At 57.7% G+C, this 16215-nt stretch overlaps 7 protein-coding genes across 7 annotated transcripts; 3 read left to right on the forward strand and 4 right to left on the reverse strand.

Annotated features, from left to right (window-relative positions):
* Positions 1-183: 183 nt before the first annotated feature.
* On the reverse strand, positions 184-2042 carry LTHEOB_153 (Cytochrome p450 monooxygenase; the record flags this gene model as incomplete). The annotated part of the gene is made up of 5 exons (XM_035510241.1): positions 184-439; positions 502-1118; positions 1216-1364; positions 1532-1910; positions 1995-2042. The coding sequence occupies 5 exons, from the start codon at positions 2040-2042 to the stop codon at positions 184-186; spliced, it is 1449 nt and encodes a 482-aa protein (XP_035372155.1).
* Positions 2043-2984: 942 nt separating this feature from the next.
* LTHEOB_154 (Low-temperature viability protein ltv1 protein) lies at positions 2985-4548 on the reverse strand (the record flags this gene model as incomplete). The annotated part of the gene is made up of 2 exons (XM_035510252.1): positions 2985-4398; positions 4526-4548. 2 exons carry the CDS (start codon positions 4546-4548, stop codon positions 2985-2987), a joined length of 1437 nt encoding a protein of 478 aa, XP_035372156.1.
* Positions 4549-4832: 284 nt separating this feature from the next.
* LTHEOB_155 (Ribosome biogenesis GTPAse) lies at positions 4833-6940 on the forward strand (the record flags this gene model as incomplete). The annotated part of the gene is made up of 2 exons (XM_035510263.1): positions 4833-4973; positions 5033-6940. 2 exons carry the CDS (start codon positions 4833-4835, stop codon positions 6938-6940), a joined length of 2049 nt encoding a protein of 682 aa, XP_035372157.1.
* A 547-nt stretch (positions 6941-7487) lies between these two features.
* Positions 7488-9071, forward strand: LTHEOB_156 (Acyl- dehydrogenase family member 11; the record flags this gene model as incomplete). The annotated part of the gene is made up of 3 exons (XM_035510274.1): positions 7488-7604; positions 7669-8130; positions 8235-9071. The coding sequence occupies 3 exons, from the start codon at positions 7488-7490 to the stop codon at positions 9069-9071; spliced, it is 1416 nt and encodes a 471-aa protein (XP_035372158.1).
* Positions 9072-9691: 620 nt separating this feature from the next.
* On the reverse strand, positions 9692-11387 carry LTHEOB_157 (GPI mannosyltransferase 4; the record flags this gene model as incomplete). The annotated part of the gene is made up of 3 exons (XM_035510285.1): positions 9692-10792; positions 10844-11220; positions 11279-11387. 3 exons carry the CDS (start codon positions 11385-11387, stop codon positions 9692-9694), a joined length of 1587 nt encoding a protein of 528 aa, XP_035372159.1.
* A 1147-nt stretch (positions 11388-12534) lies between these two features.
* LTHEOB_158 (E3 ubiquitin ligase complex) lies at positions 12535-13270 on the forward strand (the record flags this gene model as incomplete). Its single annotated transcript, XM_035510296.1, has 4 exons — positions 12535-12589; positions 12652-12740; positions 12810-12980; positions 13094-13270. 4 exons carry the CDS (start codon positions 12535-12537, stop codon positions 13268-13270), a joined length of 492 nt encoding a protein of 163 aa, XP_035372160.1.
* Positions 13271-14374: 1104 nt separating this feature from the next.
* LTHEOB_159 (Phospholipase D/Transphosphatidylase) lies at positions 14375-16187 on the reverse strand (the record flags this gene model as incomplete). Its single annotated transcript, XM_035510307.1, has 4 exons — positions 14375-15434; positions 15492-15772; positions 15823-15894; positions 16077-16187. 4 exons carry the CDS (start codon positions 16185-16187, stop codon positions 14375-14377), a joined length of 1524 nt encoding a protein of 507 aa, XP_035372161.1.
* Between the last annotated feature and the right edge of the window lie 28 nt (positions 16188-16215).

A 16215-nucleotide genomic window follows, 5' to 3' on the forward strand; every position in this document is an offset into this window, starting at 1 on the left:
TGATGCAGGGTTTTTGGGGCAATATTTTCTGCGACATCATAAGAAGTTTTACAAAACAGTAGTCTTGTAAAAGATTATCCAAATTAAAACACAGAAGGCCCACAGTGTCCTTTAGCCCTGACAACATGATGCTCAACCCGCCTTGTTTAGTCCGACCTCACCTCACCAGTCCTGCCGTGAACCTCACAGCCTGATGTAGCAATGATGATCCTTCGGCATAATCAAGAAGTAGTTCACCACATCCATGCTCTCCGGCGTCGTCCTCTCCGCCAACCTCGCACCCTTCAGCTCCCTGAAAAACAGAGCAGCCGCGAGCCTCAGCTCCATGAGCGCCAGATGCAAGCCCAAACAGATCCTCGTCCCCGCACCAAACGGCTGAAAGCTCATCGACGAAGGCGACGTATTCGGCGGCAGCGACAGCCAGCGATCAGGATCGAACCTATTACTATCCGCATAAGCAAACCGTCCACTCACCAAGGGCAAGACCAGAAAGCCACTCACCTCTCAGCATCCCTCCACAGCCTCTCATCCCGATGCAACGACCAAGCCTGCGTACTCACCGTCGCCCCGCCCGGCAAAAAGTACCCCCCCAGCTCCGCACCGCCCGGCGGCACCGCCCGCGGCAGACTCCCCGGCGCCGCGCCATACAACCTCAGCGTCTCATTCACCACCGCATTCAGCAGCGGCAGCGCCTCACACTCCCTATCGCCCCACTCGCCCCGCAACCCCGCCACCTCATCCTCCAACCGCGCCCTCAACTCCGGCCTTGCCAGCACCGCGTACGTCAAGTACGTCAGCGACACGGCCGTGGTGTCGGCGCCCGCGACGATGAGGTTGCCGGCCTCGACGCGGATGTCAAGATCCGTAAAGGGATACGGGCTCTCCTTTTGCGCGTCCGGATCGAGCTGGGCGAAGATGGAGGCGCCGCTGCCGCCGGACGCTTGTTTGCCCGAGGTGACGGCGCGCGTGCCGTAGGCGAGGAGGCGGTCGTTGGCGTTGAACATGGCTTGCAGGGTCGGGTGCGGGAGGAGCTTGCCGATGGCGGCGAGGAGGGGGAGCTCGGCGCGGATGCCGGAGCCTTGCATGGTGGATTCGAGGGTGTGGATGTAGTCGTTTTTCTTGGGGTTTCGGTCAGTGTGTGTTTGAAGAGGAGGATGAGGAGGAGGAGGGGGGGATTGCGTGTGAGGAGGAGGAGGCTTGTTTCTGCTCTCTTACCTTTCCGAGTTCCAGCATGCGGAAGCTCTCACCGAACATCAAATGCCCGCTGACGTCCGTGGCCAGGAACGTCCACCACTTGAGGCAGTCGGTCTCTTCGCCTCGGCGCATCTCCTCGCCCATCCTCTGCACTGCCAGTTCTACCTTCTCTGCAACGTTGCAAATGAACCTGTCAGCACAAACACTTCTAGAGATCCATGAAGCATCTCCTTCAACCGAAAGAGAAAAAAAAAAGAAATAACCAGCCAACCACCAGAACTCCAGCAGTACGGGTCAAAACAAAAATGGAAAAGAGAAAGAAATCACAAACACTCACCCCTCACCATCCCCTCCCACCTCCCCCTAATCTCGCTCTTCCCAAACGCCCTCGCAAACAGCCTGCGGCGCGCCGCATGCCTCTTCGCATCCGTCATATCGAACATGCCATCCGCATTCCCCTGCACGAACTGCTTGTACCACGCCGCCTTCTCGTACCCGGACGCCGGCCGGTGGATCGTCTTGGCTGCGTCCGCGTCGGCGATGGCCACCTCGTCCGGCGCGATGCGCACGACCGGTCCGTATTTTTGGTGTAGGGAGTGGATGAAGTGCACGCGCTGCCCGCGGATGTTGGCGAGCTTGAGCGGGTAGTGCGTGATGTGCGACCACCAGGGCCCGGGCACGGCGCGGAGGGGTGTGGTCAGGGCGTGGTGGAGTTTCTGGGGGGTTTTGATTAGTTGGTTAATTGGTTGAAGGAGGTGTGGATATATGGATAGAAGAGAGGGGCGGCAGGATTCTCTTACTTGCAGGATGAAGATGAGGGTGGTGATGCCGACGAGTAGGAGTGCCATTGATGTTGGAGAGCTGGCTAGGGAGCTCTGAAGAGCAATCGGGGGCGCCATTTTGCCTAGATGGTGGGAAAATATTGTGGTACTAGAAAGTAGGAGATTTCGAGATTTAAGAAAAGAAGAGCGGGAGGGTTAATGAGTCAGAGAGAATGGCTTGAAGGAAGAGAAGGCCTGGAGTCACAACCGGTTCAGCACTAACGATACCAATAAATATATAAAGCCCGCTTGATCCTTTTTTGCGGAGGTCGGACGACTTACTGCCCCGAATGACCCGAAGCTTGTATTATCGTAGATCTTCAAGACCAAAGCGGGAGGTCATAGAAATGCGAGGTCCCACTAACCTCCGCTGTAAGGCCAGCGACCAATAAGAGCACTCGTAATGACAGTACACTGACTAGAGCCCCATTGGGATGGAGGCTGATCTGATCTGTGCATTGAGGTGGGAATAGCCAGTATTTCGTGGGAAGTCGACAGCCACAGCCGCTCCGCCAATGTGGAGCCGAAACGGCATGCCGTAAGTAGCTTGGTGTCACAACTTGCCCCTTTGCAACTCCCCGCAAATCTGTGGGGCAGGTGGAGCTGAACTTACTGCGGGTAGACGAGCTCTGATCTCAAGAAATAGAGACGATGCCCCCGTCCTGGGCGAACACGAAGACCTCAGTCACTATTGCAGTTCAACGAAGTATGATGAGTGCTGACTAAGTCACGCCCACAACCCGAACCAACTGTGCCACCTGCTCTTTACTGCAAACATGGAGTGAATCTTCTACAACGCACCTTCGAGTGATGGGATTGATTGAAATTCTCATTATACTCATTCCTATGCGTGTCTAGGTATCACTTTTGTGCCCCACGCCTTTACCCAAAACCCTTTTTGTAACCCGAAACGCCTACCGAAAGCTGCGCCAGCAGCAAATGCGATGGAAACCTTGCTCTACTACCATCTTAGCGAGCCTTTGAGCCCTGCTTGAGCCTTGCAGGACCAAGTCCTTTCCTAACCTCATCCAGTTGGGCCAGACCATCCTTGTAGCCATTGTGCTTCTTCCCTCTCTTGATGTGGCCGTTCTTGGAGGAGAACTCGTCCAGAATAGAGTCGAAATCGCTCCTCAGACCCGGCGCTTGGCTCGAAGTCGATGCCTTGCTGTAGACAGAAAGACCGGACATTCCCGACATACCAGTCATGCCCGACATCATGGACATATTGTCGTCTGCGCCATAGCCATCGTCGGCGTACTCCTGCTCGTACTTTTCGAAACGCTCGTCTAGCAGCGACAGCTGATCGGTGCGAGCCAGAGCGGAAGAAGTCATACTGTAGTTGGAGGTGGACGTAAGAGCGCCCTTCCTCTTCTTGTGCCGGCCGCCCGTCACTGAGGAAGCGCCGGTGACGAAGGACTGCAGATCCGAGGGAGCGCCAGCCTTCTTCTGAACCTTCTGAGCCTTCGCGTCCTTTTTGAACTTGCTGAACTCAGCCATCCAGTCACCATCCCCGTGGTCCTCGCCTTCGCCAGCGGGACCCTCGGCTGGCGGCAGTTTGACTCCCTCTTCAGACACTGCACCCGTTGGGGACGGTGCCTCGAAGCTGGTCTTGTTGTCCGCCTTGACGGTGTCATCAGTCGCCCAGCCATCGTCATCGTCGTCGACGAAATCCCCCATCATCTCCCAAGTCTGCTGATCCACCTCCTTCGTATCCTTCGCCAACTCATTGAAAATATCGTCCTCATCCTCGACATACGCTTCATCCTCCAGCGCCTCCAACACCTCTCTCAGGCGCGGATCCATATCCGGCTGGAACCCAGCAATCGCATCCGGCACATCCTGCTGATCCTGATAATTCCCCTTCCTGTAAAACTCCGACGGCGCCAGATCCTCGCCAAACAGCTCCGCCGCGCTTCTCTCGCTCGCCGCGCTCGACAGGCTGACGCCATCATCATCACCGCCCTCCATCCGCATCCCCGCCAGCATGTCCTCGAGCTTCATCTTGCCCTTGCCCTTGCGCTGCTGCTCGGCCTCCCTGTCCTTCGCCGGGATGAAAGTCGCATCGCTGCTGGTGCCGATGTCGCGCATGTGCTGCATGTAGTCGTACTCGGAGTCGTCGTAGAAGATGCCGTAGTTGGCGGCCTCGCCCTCGTTGGCGCGCACGCGCCCGCCGAACTCGTCTTCGAGGTCATGGCGAGACCGGATCTTGCCGCCGCGGACGCTGCCGCTGGCCTGGCTGCTGCCGTCGTTGCCGCCGCGTTTCTTGTTCGAGTTGGGCGCCGCTACTTCGGCGAAGACCATGTCCGGCGCGTCGGGGTCGTGGATGCGCGGGTCATTTTGGGCGCGGTAGACGAGCTGGAAGTTTTGGGCGGTCTTCTTGTCGCTGGGTGTGGTGCATTGTGTTAGCGGGTGCAAGGCGGGATTTTTTTTTTCTCTCTCTCCCCCGCTCGTCCTTGGGCGGTGGTACGGAGACAGTCGGTGAAGGGGAGCTTGGGGAAATTCAAGCTTACAAAACCTTGCGGCGCGGCGGCATGGTGGGCTACGTGCGTTCGAGAAGGTTGGAGAACGAAAACGGGTGCGGTTGCTCGAATGGGTGGTGGCGCGGAGTTAAGGCGCGGGTTGGTGTGGAGTGTGGGAAATGTTCGCGTTATCGATGCTGACAAAAAAAAGTTGCGGGCGGACGAGAAAAATCCGACTTGTGACGCAGTCGCCGCTCGCGAAACATCAAGGCCCCTCCATCCTACGGTCCCTCCCGCAAACAATACACAACACGACCAAGATCTCTACACCGGATACTCGCGCAAAAATACCGGCAACATGGGTCTCCCAAAGTCCAAAAACGCGGTCGGACTGGGCAACAGCCTGATGAACGACCGCTTCGGCAAAGGCAAGGGCTCCGACATGCGCCGCGGCAACTACAATGGCGCAATTGAGCGGACAGGTCAGAATGGCGAGAAGGTATGCGCGCACCTCCTCCCTTCCAGCCCGCATTGCCCTCGCTCACACAGCCGTCACAGTACATCACCAACGCCAAGAAAGAGGCGTCATGGGTCAAAATGCGCAGCGTCACGGAGCAGGCGGCGCTGGACGAGTTCCTCAGCACGGCCGAGCTGGCGGGCACCGACTTCACGGCGGAGAAGATGAACAACGTCAAGATCATCCACAAGGACCAGAAGAACCCGTACCTGCTGTCGGCCGCCGAGGAGCGCGCCGCCGTGCGCAAGCAGAACGCCCACCGCAAGAACCTCACCGTGCCGCGCCGCCCGCCGTGGGACGCGCAGACGACGCCGCGCGAGCTCGACGAGCGCGAGCGTGAGAGCTTGCTGCAGTGGCGCCGTGGCCTCGCTGAGCTGCAGGAGAGCAATGACCTGCTCATGACTCCCTTTGAGCGCAACATCGAGGTCTGGCGCCAGCTGTGGCGTGTCATCGAGCGCTCCGATCTCGTTGTGCAGATTGTGGATGCCCGCAACCCGCTGCTGTTTAGGTGCGACGACCTGGAGAATTACGTGAAGGAAGTGGATCCGAAGAAGAACAACTTGTTGCTGGTGAACAAGGCGGATATGATGACGTTTGAGCAGAGGCAGATGTGGGCGAATTATTTCGTGGAGAACAAGATCAACTACAGATTCTTTTCGGCTGAGCTGGCACGGGAGATGAACGAGGCAAGAGATCTCGAAGATTTGGAAGAAGAGGAGGAGCTTGAGTCCGACGAGGCTGAGACGGGCGATAAGTTGGCTGAAGAGGCCAAGAAATTGGACATTCAAGATAAGGAGGATGAAGAGAAGAAATGGGTTGAGGAGGAGACCGTAAATGTGGAAGAGAACGGCGTACCTCTCCCAAGTTCCGAGGAAGAGACAGTTAAGACGGAGCAGAACGGTGTCCCTCTTACCGGCTCTGAGGCTACCCGGATTCTGACGACCGACGAGCTGGAGGCTCTTTTCCTTGAGCATTCACCCGAAGTGGCCACCGGCCCTGACGGTCAGCCCAGGAAGACCCAGATTGGTCTTGTTGGTTACCCCAACGTCGGAAAATCATCCACCATCAACGCTCTCATCGGCGCTAAGAAGGTGTCTGTCTCCGCCACACCCGGAAAGACCAAGCATTTCCAGACCATTCACCTGAGCGACAAGGTGGTGCTCTGCGATTGTCCCGGTCTCGTTTTCCCCAACTTCGCATCCACCAAGGCTGAACTCGTCTGCAGCGGTGTCTTGCCCATTGACCAGCTTAGGGAGTTCACTGGCCCTGCCGCGCTTGTGGCTCAGCGCATCCCGCAAGCCTTCATGGAGGCCATTTACGGCATGAAGATCAACATCAGGCCCTTGGAGGAGGGCGGCACGGGCATTCCGACGGCCGAAGAGATGCTCGCCGCCTACGCCACCGCCCGTGGTTTCTCGACACAGGGTCTCGGCCAACCGGATGTCTCGCGCGCCGCTCGCATCGTTCTGAAGGACTACGTGAAGGGCAAGCTCCTGTACTGCCACCCGCCCCCGGCCGAGCCGCCGATCGATGGCAGGTATTTCAACCGCGACTTGTACGACGCATCTCACCTCCCCGAGAAGCGCCGCGCCGCGTTCTCCATTGCCGAAGAGTCGAGCGTGGCAGGCGCACCCAGCGACAACGTCTCGCTGATGGACGACCCCGACGTCATCCCCCTCGGAAAGAATAGGGTGCAGGGAGAGAAGAGCCGACAGATTGACAACAGATTCTTCGCCCCGAAAGGCAACGGCGGCCATCTAAACAAGCCGTTCCACGACAAGTACACCGAGCAAGGTCAGGCTTCTGGGAAGCAGCTGAGTGGACGCAAGGCGTTGATAATGGAGGCTTTGGACAAGGATGTTGACCCCTCAGAGCTCAAGAAGAGCAAGAAGCACTTCAAGGGTAAGAGGAAGGTCAAGGTCAGGAACCAGGGAGGTGGTTACGAGTAAACAAGTGGCAGGGTTGTCCTATGGTCTGATATTTGGTCGTTTCAAGGCTTCAGCATTTTTGGCGTTGGTCGGTTCGGATTACTGATAGGACGGATGGCTGATGACTGGTCATATCTCATGGTATACTATTTCAAACAAGGGAATGGTGGTTCAGATTTATGGCCTCAAAAGTAAGGTTGCGAATTGCCGGATACGGCTGGTAGAGGCTTCAAAAGCCCGAATGTAAATTTCATACGAAGCTCGAGCCTGCAATCAGATTCTTCTGACTGCTGCACTGATTAGTCTGAGGGTTGGCATTTTAGTTGTGCCGAAAATGGCGGTAGTGGTGGTTCGATTGGGGCGTGATGTCAAGGGGCCTCGGTAGTTGCCAACGTTCCCCGCAAACGCAGCTACTGAACGCCGAGGGTCCACAGGCAGACTAATCGCCGCTACACCTCCGGGTACGAGCTACTTACTACTCTGGGGCCCCGGCTATTCGATTCAGCCCTTCCCCAGCTTCTCCTCACTCGTTCTCCTTCCTTCCCATTGACGAATTGAAGCACCAGCAATGTCGACTTCAAAGCTGCTGATCAACAGTGAGAAGGGCCATGTGCCCGCCTCGCAACGCATCCCGCCTATCGCTCTGCCCTACGTCAGTGAGCGGGCGAAGAAGACCCTCGACATTGTGAGCCAACGCAGCACCACCAACTCCCCTGAACAGCCCCCCAATCTAACCAATTGCACACCAGGTCGAGAAGTTCGTCGAAGAAGAATGCATCCCGGCCGACTCGGTGTACCACCAGCAGATCGGCAACACGCCGCAGGAGCGCTTCTCGGCGCACCCGGCGATCGTGGAGGAGCTGAAGAAGAAGGCGCAGGCGCTGGGCCTGTGGAACATGTTCCTGCCCAAGGGCCACTTCAAGGAGGGCGCCGGCTTCTCGAACCTCGAGTACGGCCTGATGGCCGAACTGCTGGGCAAGTCACGCACCGCCTCCGAGGCCACCAACTGCGCCGCCCCGGACACGGGCAACATGGAGGTGCTGGCCAAGTACGGCAACGAGGCCCAGAAGCGCCGCTGGCTCGACCCGCTGCTGGCGGGTAAGATCAGGAGCGCTTTCCTCATGACGGAGCCGCAGGTTGCTAGCTCGGATGCTACGAATATCGAGCTGAACATGCGGTTGGAGGGTGATACTTGGGTGCTCAATGGACAGGTGGGTTCCCTACATTCCCTTGCGCTGTTTTCCCAATTACTCTATTTGGACCCCTCTCCACGGTTGTCTCTCCACAGAACCCAGACTAACCCTCGACACTATAGAAATGGTGGTCCTCCGGCGCCGGCGACCCGCGCTGCGCCATCTACGTCGTGATGGGCAAGTCGGACCCGCACAACGCGGACCCGTACAAGCAGCAATCCGTCATCCTCGTCCCGGCCGACACGCCGGGCATCACGGTGCACCGCATGCTGTCGGTCATGGGCTTCGACGACGCGCCGCACGGCCACGGCCACATCACCTTCTCCAACGTGCGCGTCCCCGCCGCCAACATGGTCCTCGGGCCCGGTCGCGGCTTCGAGATCATCCAGGGCCGCCTGGGCCCCGGCCGCATCCACCACGCCATGCGCTCCATCGGCGCCGCCGAGCGCGCCCTCGAGTACTTCCTCGCGCGCCTGAACGACCCGCGCAAGCGGCCCTTCGGCCAGCTGCTGTCGTCGCACGGCGTCATGCTGGATCGCGTGGCGCGGTCGCGCATCGAGATCGATGCGGCCCGCCTGATGGTGCTGAATGCGGCCATCCGCATGGATCTGCAGGGCGCGAAGGCGGCGCTGAAGGAGATTGCTGAGGCCAAGGTGCTCGTGCCGACGATGGCGCTGACCGTCATCGATCGCGCTATGCAGGCTTTCGGTGGTGCCGGCGTGTGCCAGGACACGCCGCTTGCGAGCATGTATGCGAATGGCCGCACCATGCGTATCGTTGATGGGCCGGATGAGGTGCACATTCTGCAGCTCGGGAGGAATGAGAATAAGCGCGGTAAGCCGCTGGGTGAGCGCATTGCGGCGCAGGATGCGAAGGCGGATGAGTTGTTCAAGCAGGCTGGGATGACCAGGATTGATCCGTTGAGCTTGGAGAGGAGTACTGGCAAGGCAAAGTTGTAAGAAGGATAATTGACGGATGAGTAAGGGAGATTGGATGAGGCAAGCGTTGTCTTTGGCCTGGTGTATCTTGGTCTACAAAATTCTAGCAACATAAATGGGAATAAATGAAATGTTTCTTCAAGGATCTGCTCGAATTTGAACTGAGAACTTGCAAAATGATCAGCTAGAGACTTTGGGTTGGGTTGGTAGTATGCTGCTACAACCTCTTAGACTCTCGTGCAAGCGTATGTCATTTGAGATTAGGTCGGATAGAAAGTAATATCACTGCGGGGTAATCAACATGGAACTGATACGGACGAAGTGTATTTGTATGAGGCAGGCCCTATCTGTATGTAATTATCACAGGTGCGTCCGCCTCCGGCTTCCAGCACCAGATGTACCACCCACATCTGGGTGGTACATCCGCACGGACCACCAGAACGCGGTTGGACTGGGAGTAAATATCTTTCCAGACTGAATTTCGAATTGAATTACTATCATTGCGGGGTATTCAACATTACAAGGACAAAGTATTGCTAATTCGATGACCCTTTTCCGCCACCGATGCTTGTAAACAATTTTTCCCAGAAGCCTACACCGTCTCTTCAGTCATTACGCTGTATCCCACTGGCAACGAATCATTACTCCGACTTACCGTCACTTCCGCATTGCTTCTTCACCTTCCAGACCACAATCCCTCTCCTGCCAACCACCCGCTGCAGCGTCGGCATGACCCCATCGTCGCCGAAATCCATGTCGTCGAGGTTAAGATGATGCTTATAGCTCCAAACCTCCTCCAGCTCAAACGCCGGCTTCTTCTTCTCCCCGCCCTCCTCAACCACCGGCGCCACAAACGCATCCAAAAACGTCGCGCTCCTCGGCGCAACGAGGTACGTAACCGCCCTGTCGCCCCGCTTGCCCGCGCCCTCCAGCTCCGCATTGGAGCACACCGTGCCGTTCGCGACGCGCTCGACCATGAGCTCGGGCCGCATGCCCATCAGGTCGACCGTGTCGACGACCTCGTTCTTGCCGTTGAGCAGCCACACGGGCGGGCTGTACGTCTTCCACCAGTAGACGCTGGTGAGCGCCGGCTCGGCCGAGCGCGCGATCCAGATCTGCGCCGGCACCACGCCGCCCTGGTGGTACACGCCCATCAGCAGGCCCATGGCCGCGTTGAAGGCGACCCAGGCCGCCATCCACGCGCGGCGCACGCGGAGGGAGGTGGTGGGCACGCGAATGGAGGAGAGGATGAGGGGCACCGCGGGCAGCAGGAAGCGCGCTTCTTGGTGCGGGAAGAGGGAGAGCAGGGCGACGCCGGAGAGCGCGGCGGCGAGGCGCAGGTTCTTGCGGTAGCTGAAGAGGAGGAGGGGGAAGGCGGGGCCGATTAGCTGCGGGAGGTTGGCGACGATGTGTTGGTAGTAGGGGTGTAGGCCGTGTTGCGCGAGGTTGTGCGCTGAGGAGTTGTAGAGGAAGTTGTTGAGAGGCGTGATTATAGGGTGGTGGACGAGGTTCGTAAGGGTAAGGCCGTCAGGGTGGTAGAAGGACGTATCAAACATTATAGCGATTATGGCCGTGACGGTTGCGGAGAGTAGGAGCGCGATTAGGGACAGCGGCTTGCGGTGGAAATGCGGGATGAGCTGAAGCAACGGAACTATCAAGTATGCCGGGAACGTGATCCTATTAAAGAAGCCGCCCACTGAGAAGAATCCCAGCAGCGCCGTTGCCATGAGGCTGGAGCGCTTCTGCGACGGGGATTAGTTGTGCTATCAGGGTGCGCCGGGAGGTCGCCGTACCTTGTCCTCCAGAATGCGCCCAATCAAAACAAGACTCCAAATGAGCGCAAGAGTCTCCAGTGAGTTCGAAAAGGTATGCGTTTGCAAGGTCCACGTCACATAGGACGATGCGACAAGCATAGAAGCAGAGCTGCGCTGATGCGGCGGCACCAGCTCCAGGATCGCCCAGTCCTCAAGCACGAAGCTCATGACGAACATCATGACGCGCAGTGTCCAGTATACCACGTATGGTGGAACTTCTTCCGCGATCCCTTCGCCAATGCCGCGCAACACGGCCATGGGGATGCCGTAACAAATCCATAGCGGGAACGAGCTGCGAATGGGGTGTTTGGACGTAAACTCCCAGGTAAGATGGACCGGGTAGCCGAAGACGCGACCTAGTTGGCAACCGTGTCAGCAAGCCAGGCTCGTTGGAAGCGCGCAGATGTAACCTACCAGCTATCACCTCTGGCCCTTGGAAGTTCTCGTCCGGGTGCAGGTAGCTCGGGGAGAGAGCGAACCAAAGGCGCACCAGGAGCAAGATGAGATACACGCGCCGCCACATTGCGATTGTCTTGCGTTTTCAGCTCATCGGAAGTGGTAGCACGGTGGGGAGGGAGCGCATCGACGGCGGAAATAAGGGCGTCGAAGCTGGAGCTTGGGGAGATGGTGCTTTAAATTGTGCGACAGCTGAGCGCACACCACGTCTCTCAAATGAGATGCCCGTTTCGATAAGGATAAGGAGTGGCCCTTGCGATAGGTTGTTATTGCTCAACGCTCGAGCGGATTAAGCTTCGGGACGGTTTGAGGTTGCGGCAAGTCGCGGCCATGACTGGAGCGACTGTTCCGCGTGGTGCACCACGCTGGTACCGTTGGAGCTCCAGCAAAGGCCTGGATTCGACGGATGGTGGACCGCGTCACGTGCGAACTTCCAGCCTTACGGCTTCCCAAAGCAGCACGCATCCGAAACACTTCGCACAGCGGGACAGCAGGGTGATCCGATCACAAGGCCCGACGGGTCGACACGCTGGATCGTTAGATTGCGTGCTGCTTGTTTGAGACCCGCTGCTGTCACGTTTGCTGGCTGCAAGCGTCAACACCTTTGCCACCGGAGGACATCACCTATTAGTAGACCCCGTTGCCGTATATGACATGTTGATTCCACACGATATAGACTTATTATACAAGTTCTGAGTCAGCCACGCCGCTGTAGGCGCCCGGACGATCTTTCAGGGACCGTGTAGAGAAGCTGCATGGTGTGCAACCATGGAAGCAAGGGTTTGCACGCCAGGAGCAATCGCATCGTTTGCTCCACGCAGCTGCTTTTGCTGGTGAAAGGATCTATTGTTGGAGCCTGGTGGTTGCCTGATGCACACGCGCTAGAAGCCCATCGGTGGTTCCTCCCAGCAACCATCTACCTTCTTTTGGCTTTCTGCCTGCCGCCTTCACCACTGTACCCACGCGTGCAAGCGATCCAGTCATCTGCCTTTTCCCTGCTTGGACCCTTGGGCATCTTTTAAAAGGGCCCGCCTGCTCCAGTGGTTCTTCCATTCGCGCCGTTCCACCTCACCGAGCTTTCCCGTGCACCGCCGTCGGCGAACTTAAGCTCCGCCGCCCCACGACCGACCTTCAACCACCGCACTTCGCCGTTCCACCGTCACTCCCCAACCCACACATCACCTTTCCGACACCTGCCACATCGCATCCCGACGATGTCTACCCAGAAGATCACGCTCACCACCTCCGACGGTGTCGACATCGAAGTCGGTACGTGCGCGAGCGCCCCGCCCCGCGCCTCGAGACCTTGCAAGCTGACCGAGTCACAACAGAGCGCCAGGTCGCCGAGAGGTCCATCCTGATCAAGAACTTGCTTGAGGATCTTGGAACCGAGTCGGGCGAGCCCATCCCCATCCCCAACGTACGCTAACTCTCCATCGCCCCTTCACCCGGCGAGCTCGTTTCCCCGCTGACACAAACCGCACAACAGGTCAATGAGCAGGTCATGCGCAAGGTCATCGAGTGGTGCGAGCAGCACAAGAAGGACCCCCCCGCGTCCGCCGACGACGACTCGGACTCGCGCAAGAAGTCGACCGACATCGACGAGTGGGACCAGAAGTTCATGCAGGTCGACCAGGAGATGCTGTTCGAGATCATTCTGGTCAGTTTCGTCATCCGCTCCGCCTCGCCCCGCGCCTGCGCAGGGTCTGGCTGTAGCTCCACCCACGTTAGAACGTTACTGCATACTAACTTGCGACTCTTCCACCAACACAGGCTGCCAACTACCTCGACATCAAGGCGCTCCTCGATGTCGGCTGCAAGACTGTTGCCAACATGATCAAGGGCAAGTCTCCCGATGAGATCCGCAAGACGTTCAACATCCAGAACGACTTCACTCCCGAGGAGGAGGACCAGATCCGTCGCGAGAACGAGTGGGCCGAGGATCGCTAAGCTTTCCCCCGCCTTCTGCTCCTTGTCGCCCCCCGGCACCCCCCGATAACGGCCAAACTCGGAATAATCCTCGCGGAACACCGTTTATTATCCCCGCCGATGTTACACTCCGCATGACCTCACCCATGAACGAGGCGCCAAACGGTTATGCTGTCAGTCAAACGCTCCGGAGATAGTACCACGAGATCAATCCGGGGCGACTCAGGGATTCTTTGGTTTGCTTGCTTTTTTCATGCGCTGGTTATGCATTCACGGCGGAAATGATTTTTTCTCTCAATCGGCGTCGGGGGGGAAATCACTTTCTTTTATTCCCATCAATTCTCTCGATAAATGTTTTGTTGGGATAGGGTAAAAAACTCCTATTCTAAGGATTTTTTTTTATCGTACCAGAGACACGGATTATAGCGGGTAGCGCAGCAGCTGCTGCTTTTTTCCTTTCCCCTGCGGATGGAAATTTCCCTCTTCTCGGAGCTGGTTCACTCGTGGGGAAAAGCTTCATTGCAAAGAAATGGCATACCATAGAGAGGACTCTGGAAAATCCAATCCAGGTGTAATGAACGGTGTGGTCTCGTGTGTGTTTATGTGGCAGTGCGTGGTTCTTCTCGCCTGGGTGATGGATGTTTCAATTTAGGTCAAAGTACCCTCGGACTCGATGCGCATCGCCGCTGCGCGGGTGCCCGCATAGAAGTTTCAGACCTTCAGTTCCGTGGGCCGGAAAGCTAACTGTTCAACGATCCACGGGGAGGTGGGACTGGGTCTGAGCTGGATCTACCCCGAGATCAGGCTTTGCGAGGTTGAGTCAGGGACGGGGACCGCCGCAGCGAGGCTGCTTGGGTGCTAAAGACGTTTGGAATCAATTCTCTGATCTGGGCAGACGTCGAGCTTATCTTGAGCGGCACGTCTCTCTCCGCCAGATGAGATCAAATCCCCTTGCATCGTGTTCCTATTCTAGTACACACACTACACACACATCCTTCTTTTTCTAGTACACTATCATACAGTGTTATGATATTCTCCCTTCCCCCAACACTTCCCTTCCTTTTTTTCGCCCTCCCTCCCTCCCTCCCTCCCTCCCTTCTTCCCCACCGTCAATCAACACACTTCTTACAAAGCACCCCCTAGAACCTTGACGATCCACATGGCCACCCGCACGTGCAGCCCGACGCGCCGCTCGATGCGCTGGAACTCCTCCATGCCGACCTCGCGCGCCCACTCGCCGCGCGCCAGCCTTGCCTCTTCCTCGCCCAGCCGCCGGCGCAGGCCCGCGTCGCCCGTCACGATGAGCGCGCCGGCTTCGAGGTCGAGCTCGTAGCTGCGCTTGGTGTAGTTGCTGCTGCCGATGATGGCGATGGAGGGGCCACCCTCGGTTTCGGCTGGTGGTGTTGCTGTTTCCGACGTTGATGAGGAAGAGGTGGTGGTGGGATGCTCGACTTGCTTGTTTTCCTGCGGCAGCGTGACCCAGAAGCCCTTTGCGTGGTAGGTCCAGCCCTCGGGCTCGCCGACGGTGCCGCGGCGCCACTCGAGCAGGCGGATGCGGTCGGCCAGGCCGGCGTCGCGCACCGCCTGCAGGAAGCGGCGGGCCAGCAGCGTGTAGGCGGCCGGCAGCATGCCCGACACGCCGGCGGAGCCGTAGAAGCCGTTGGCTTGCGGGGAGGCGGCGACGACGGTGCCGCGGCGCGGGTTGGTGCTGAGGAGGAGCGAGCGCATCCAGGGCGTCATGTTGAAGTAGCCGGCGGTGAAGGTCCAGCTGTTGGCGGCGTAGGCGGGTTGGGTGAGGTGCGTGAGGAGAGAGGTCATGGCGGGGAGCTCGGTGCTGGTGTCGTTGGTGGGGGGTAGGATGGAGGTGAATTGGAGGAGCGGGTAGATGAGGGTCGAGGTGGTGGAGGTGGAGGGGAGGGGCGTTGCGGCGGGGCGGATGAGCGGCGTAAGGAGGTCTGAGGCGGCTTTCTTGAAGGCGGTGCGGTCGCCAAGGGGAGACGGGGCGGCGTTGGTGCTGGGCCACGTCATGGTGTAGCCGCCTGGGGAGGAGGGCGAGGGCGAGATGAGGTAGCTGAGACTGCTGATGGCGGAGTGGATGCGGAAGTAGTAGTCAGTGATCTCGGCGGAAGAGAAGACGTGGTAGCGATCTTGACGGTTCGTGAAGTAGTCGTTAGAAAGGTTCGCTCTGTATGTTCTGTCAGTTCTTGTGGTCTAGTTTGCAGGAACCATTTCTTTCACATACCCAGACATGATCAGCTCATCGTCCGCGCCGTACAGCTTCATGTGCTGTAGACCCCATCCTTCGTTGATGCGGCGAGGAATCAGTTTCTTCCGCAGGCCAAATAGATTCGGCGTGTGGAACATGCGAATTTCCACACGGTCAGGACCAAATTGCTCAACGAGGGGTACTAGAAGAGATGCACATGACGGATTGGGTGTTTCGCGGGTTCCGCGGAGAGCGTCCGTCAGGAATGATACCTTGAGGTCTGGGTTGCGCTGGAGAGAATCCCGGATGACTGAGATCTGCGGGAACGGTAAGACGGCTGGCGAGATGGCAAATGAAGGCGACTTACCAACTCATGCTCGGTTTTGCCGATGTATAGAGTGGAGAGGTATACCCTCCGCTTGGCGTTGGAGATTTTGGTCTACTTCTGTATAGTTAGCTTGAGTCATGGGCATGAAGTTGGATTCAATCAATTAGGATATATCATGAATATCACAAATATAGCAGGATATTTCACTCATGATTTGAAAGGCAAAAAGGGGGGGTTGAAGTCTGGCCAACACAGATGCAATTCGATAGCTTGGGAACACAGAATTCACTGACCTTGAGAGTCTCGTAGAACTCGGAGGGGTCTGAGAGGATTTCGATCTGCGTAGGCTGAACCTCGAAGCGAGGAGAGAGCCTATCAAGCTCAGAAGTCAAGCTAGCCACCATGGCGGCGCCCGATTGAGTGGCTGGCGGG

Source organism: Lasiodiplodia theobromae, assembly GCF_012971845.1.
Source record: "Lasiodiplodia theobromae strain AM2As chromosome Unknown scaffold_1, whole genome shotgun sequence".
NCBI classification, from domain to species: Eukaryota; Fungi; Ascomycota; class Dothideomycetes; order Botryosphaeriales; family Botryosphaeriaceae; genus Lasiodiplodia; species Lasiodiplodia theobromae.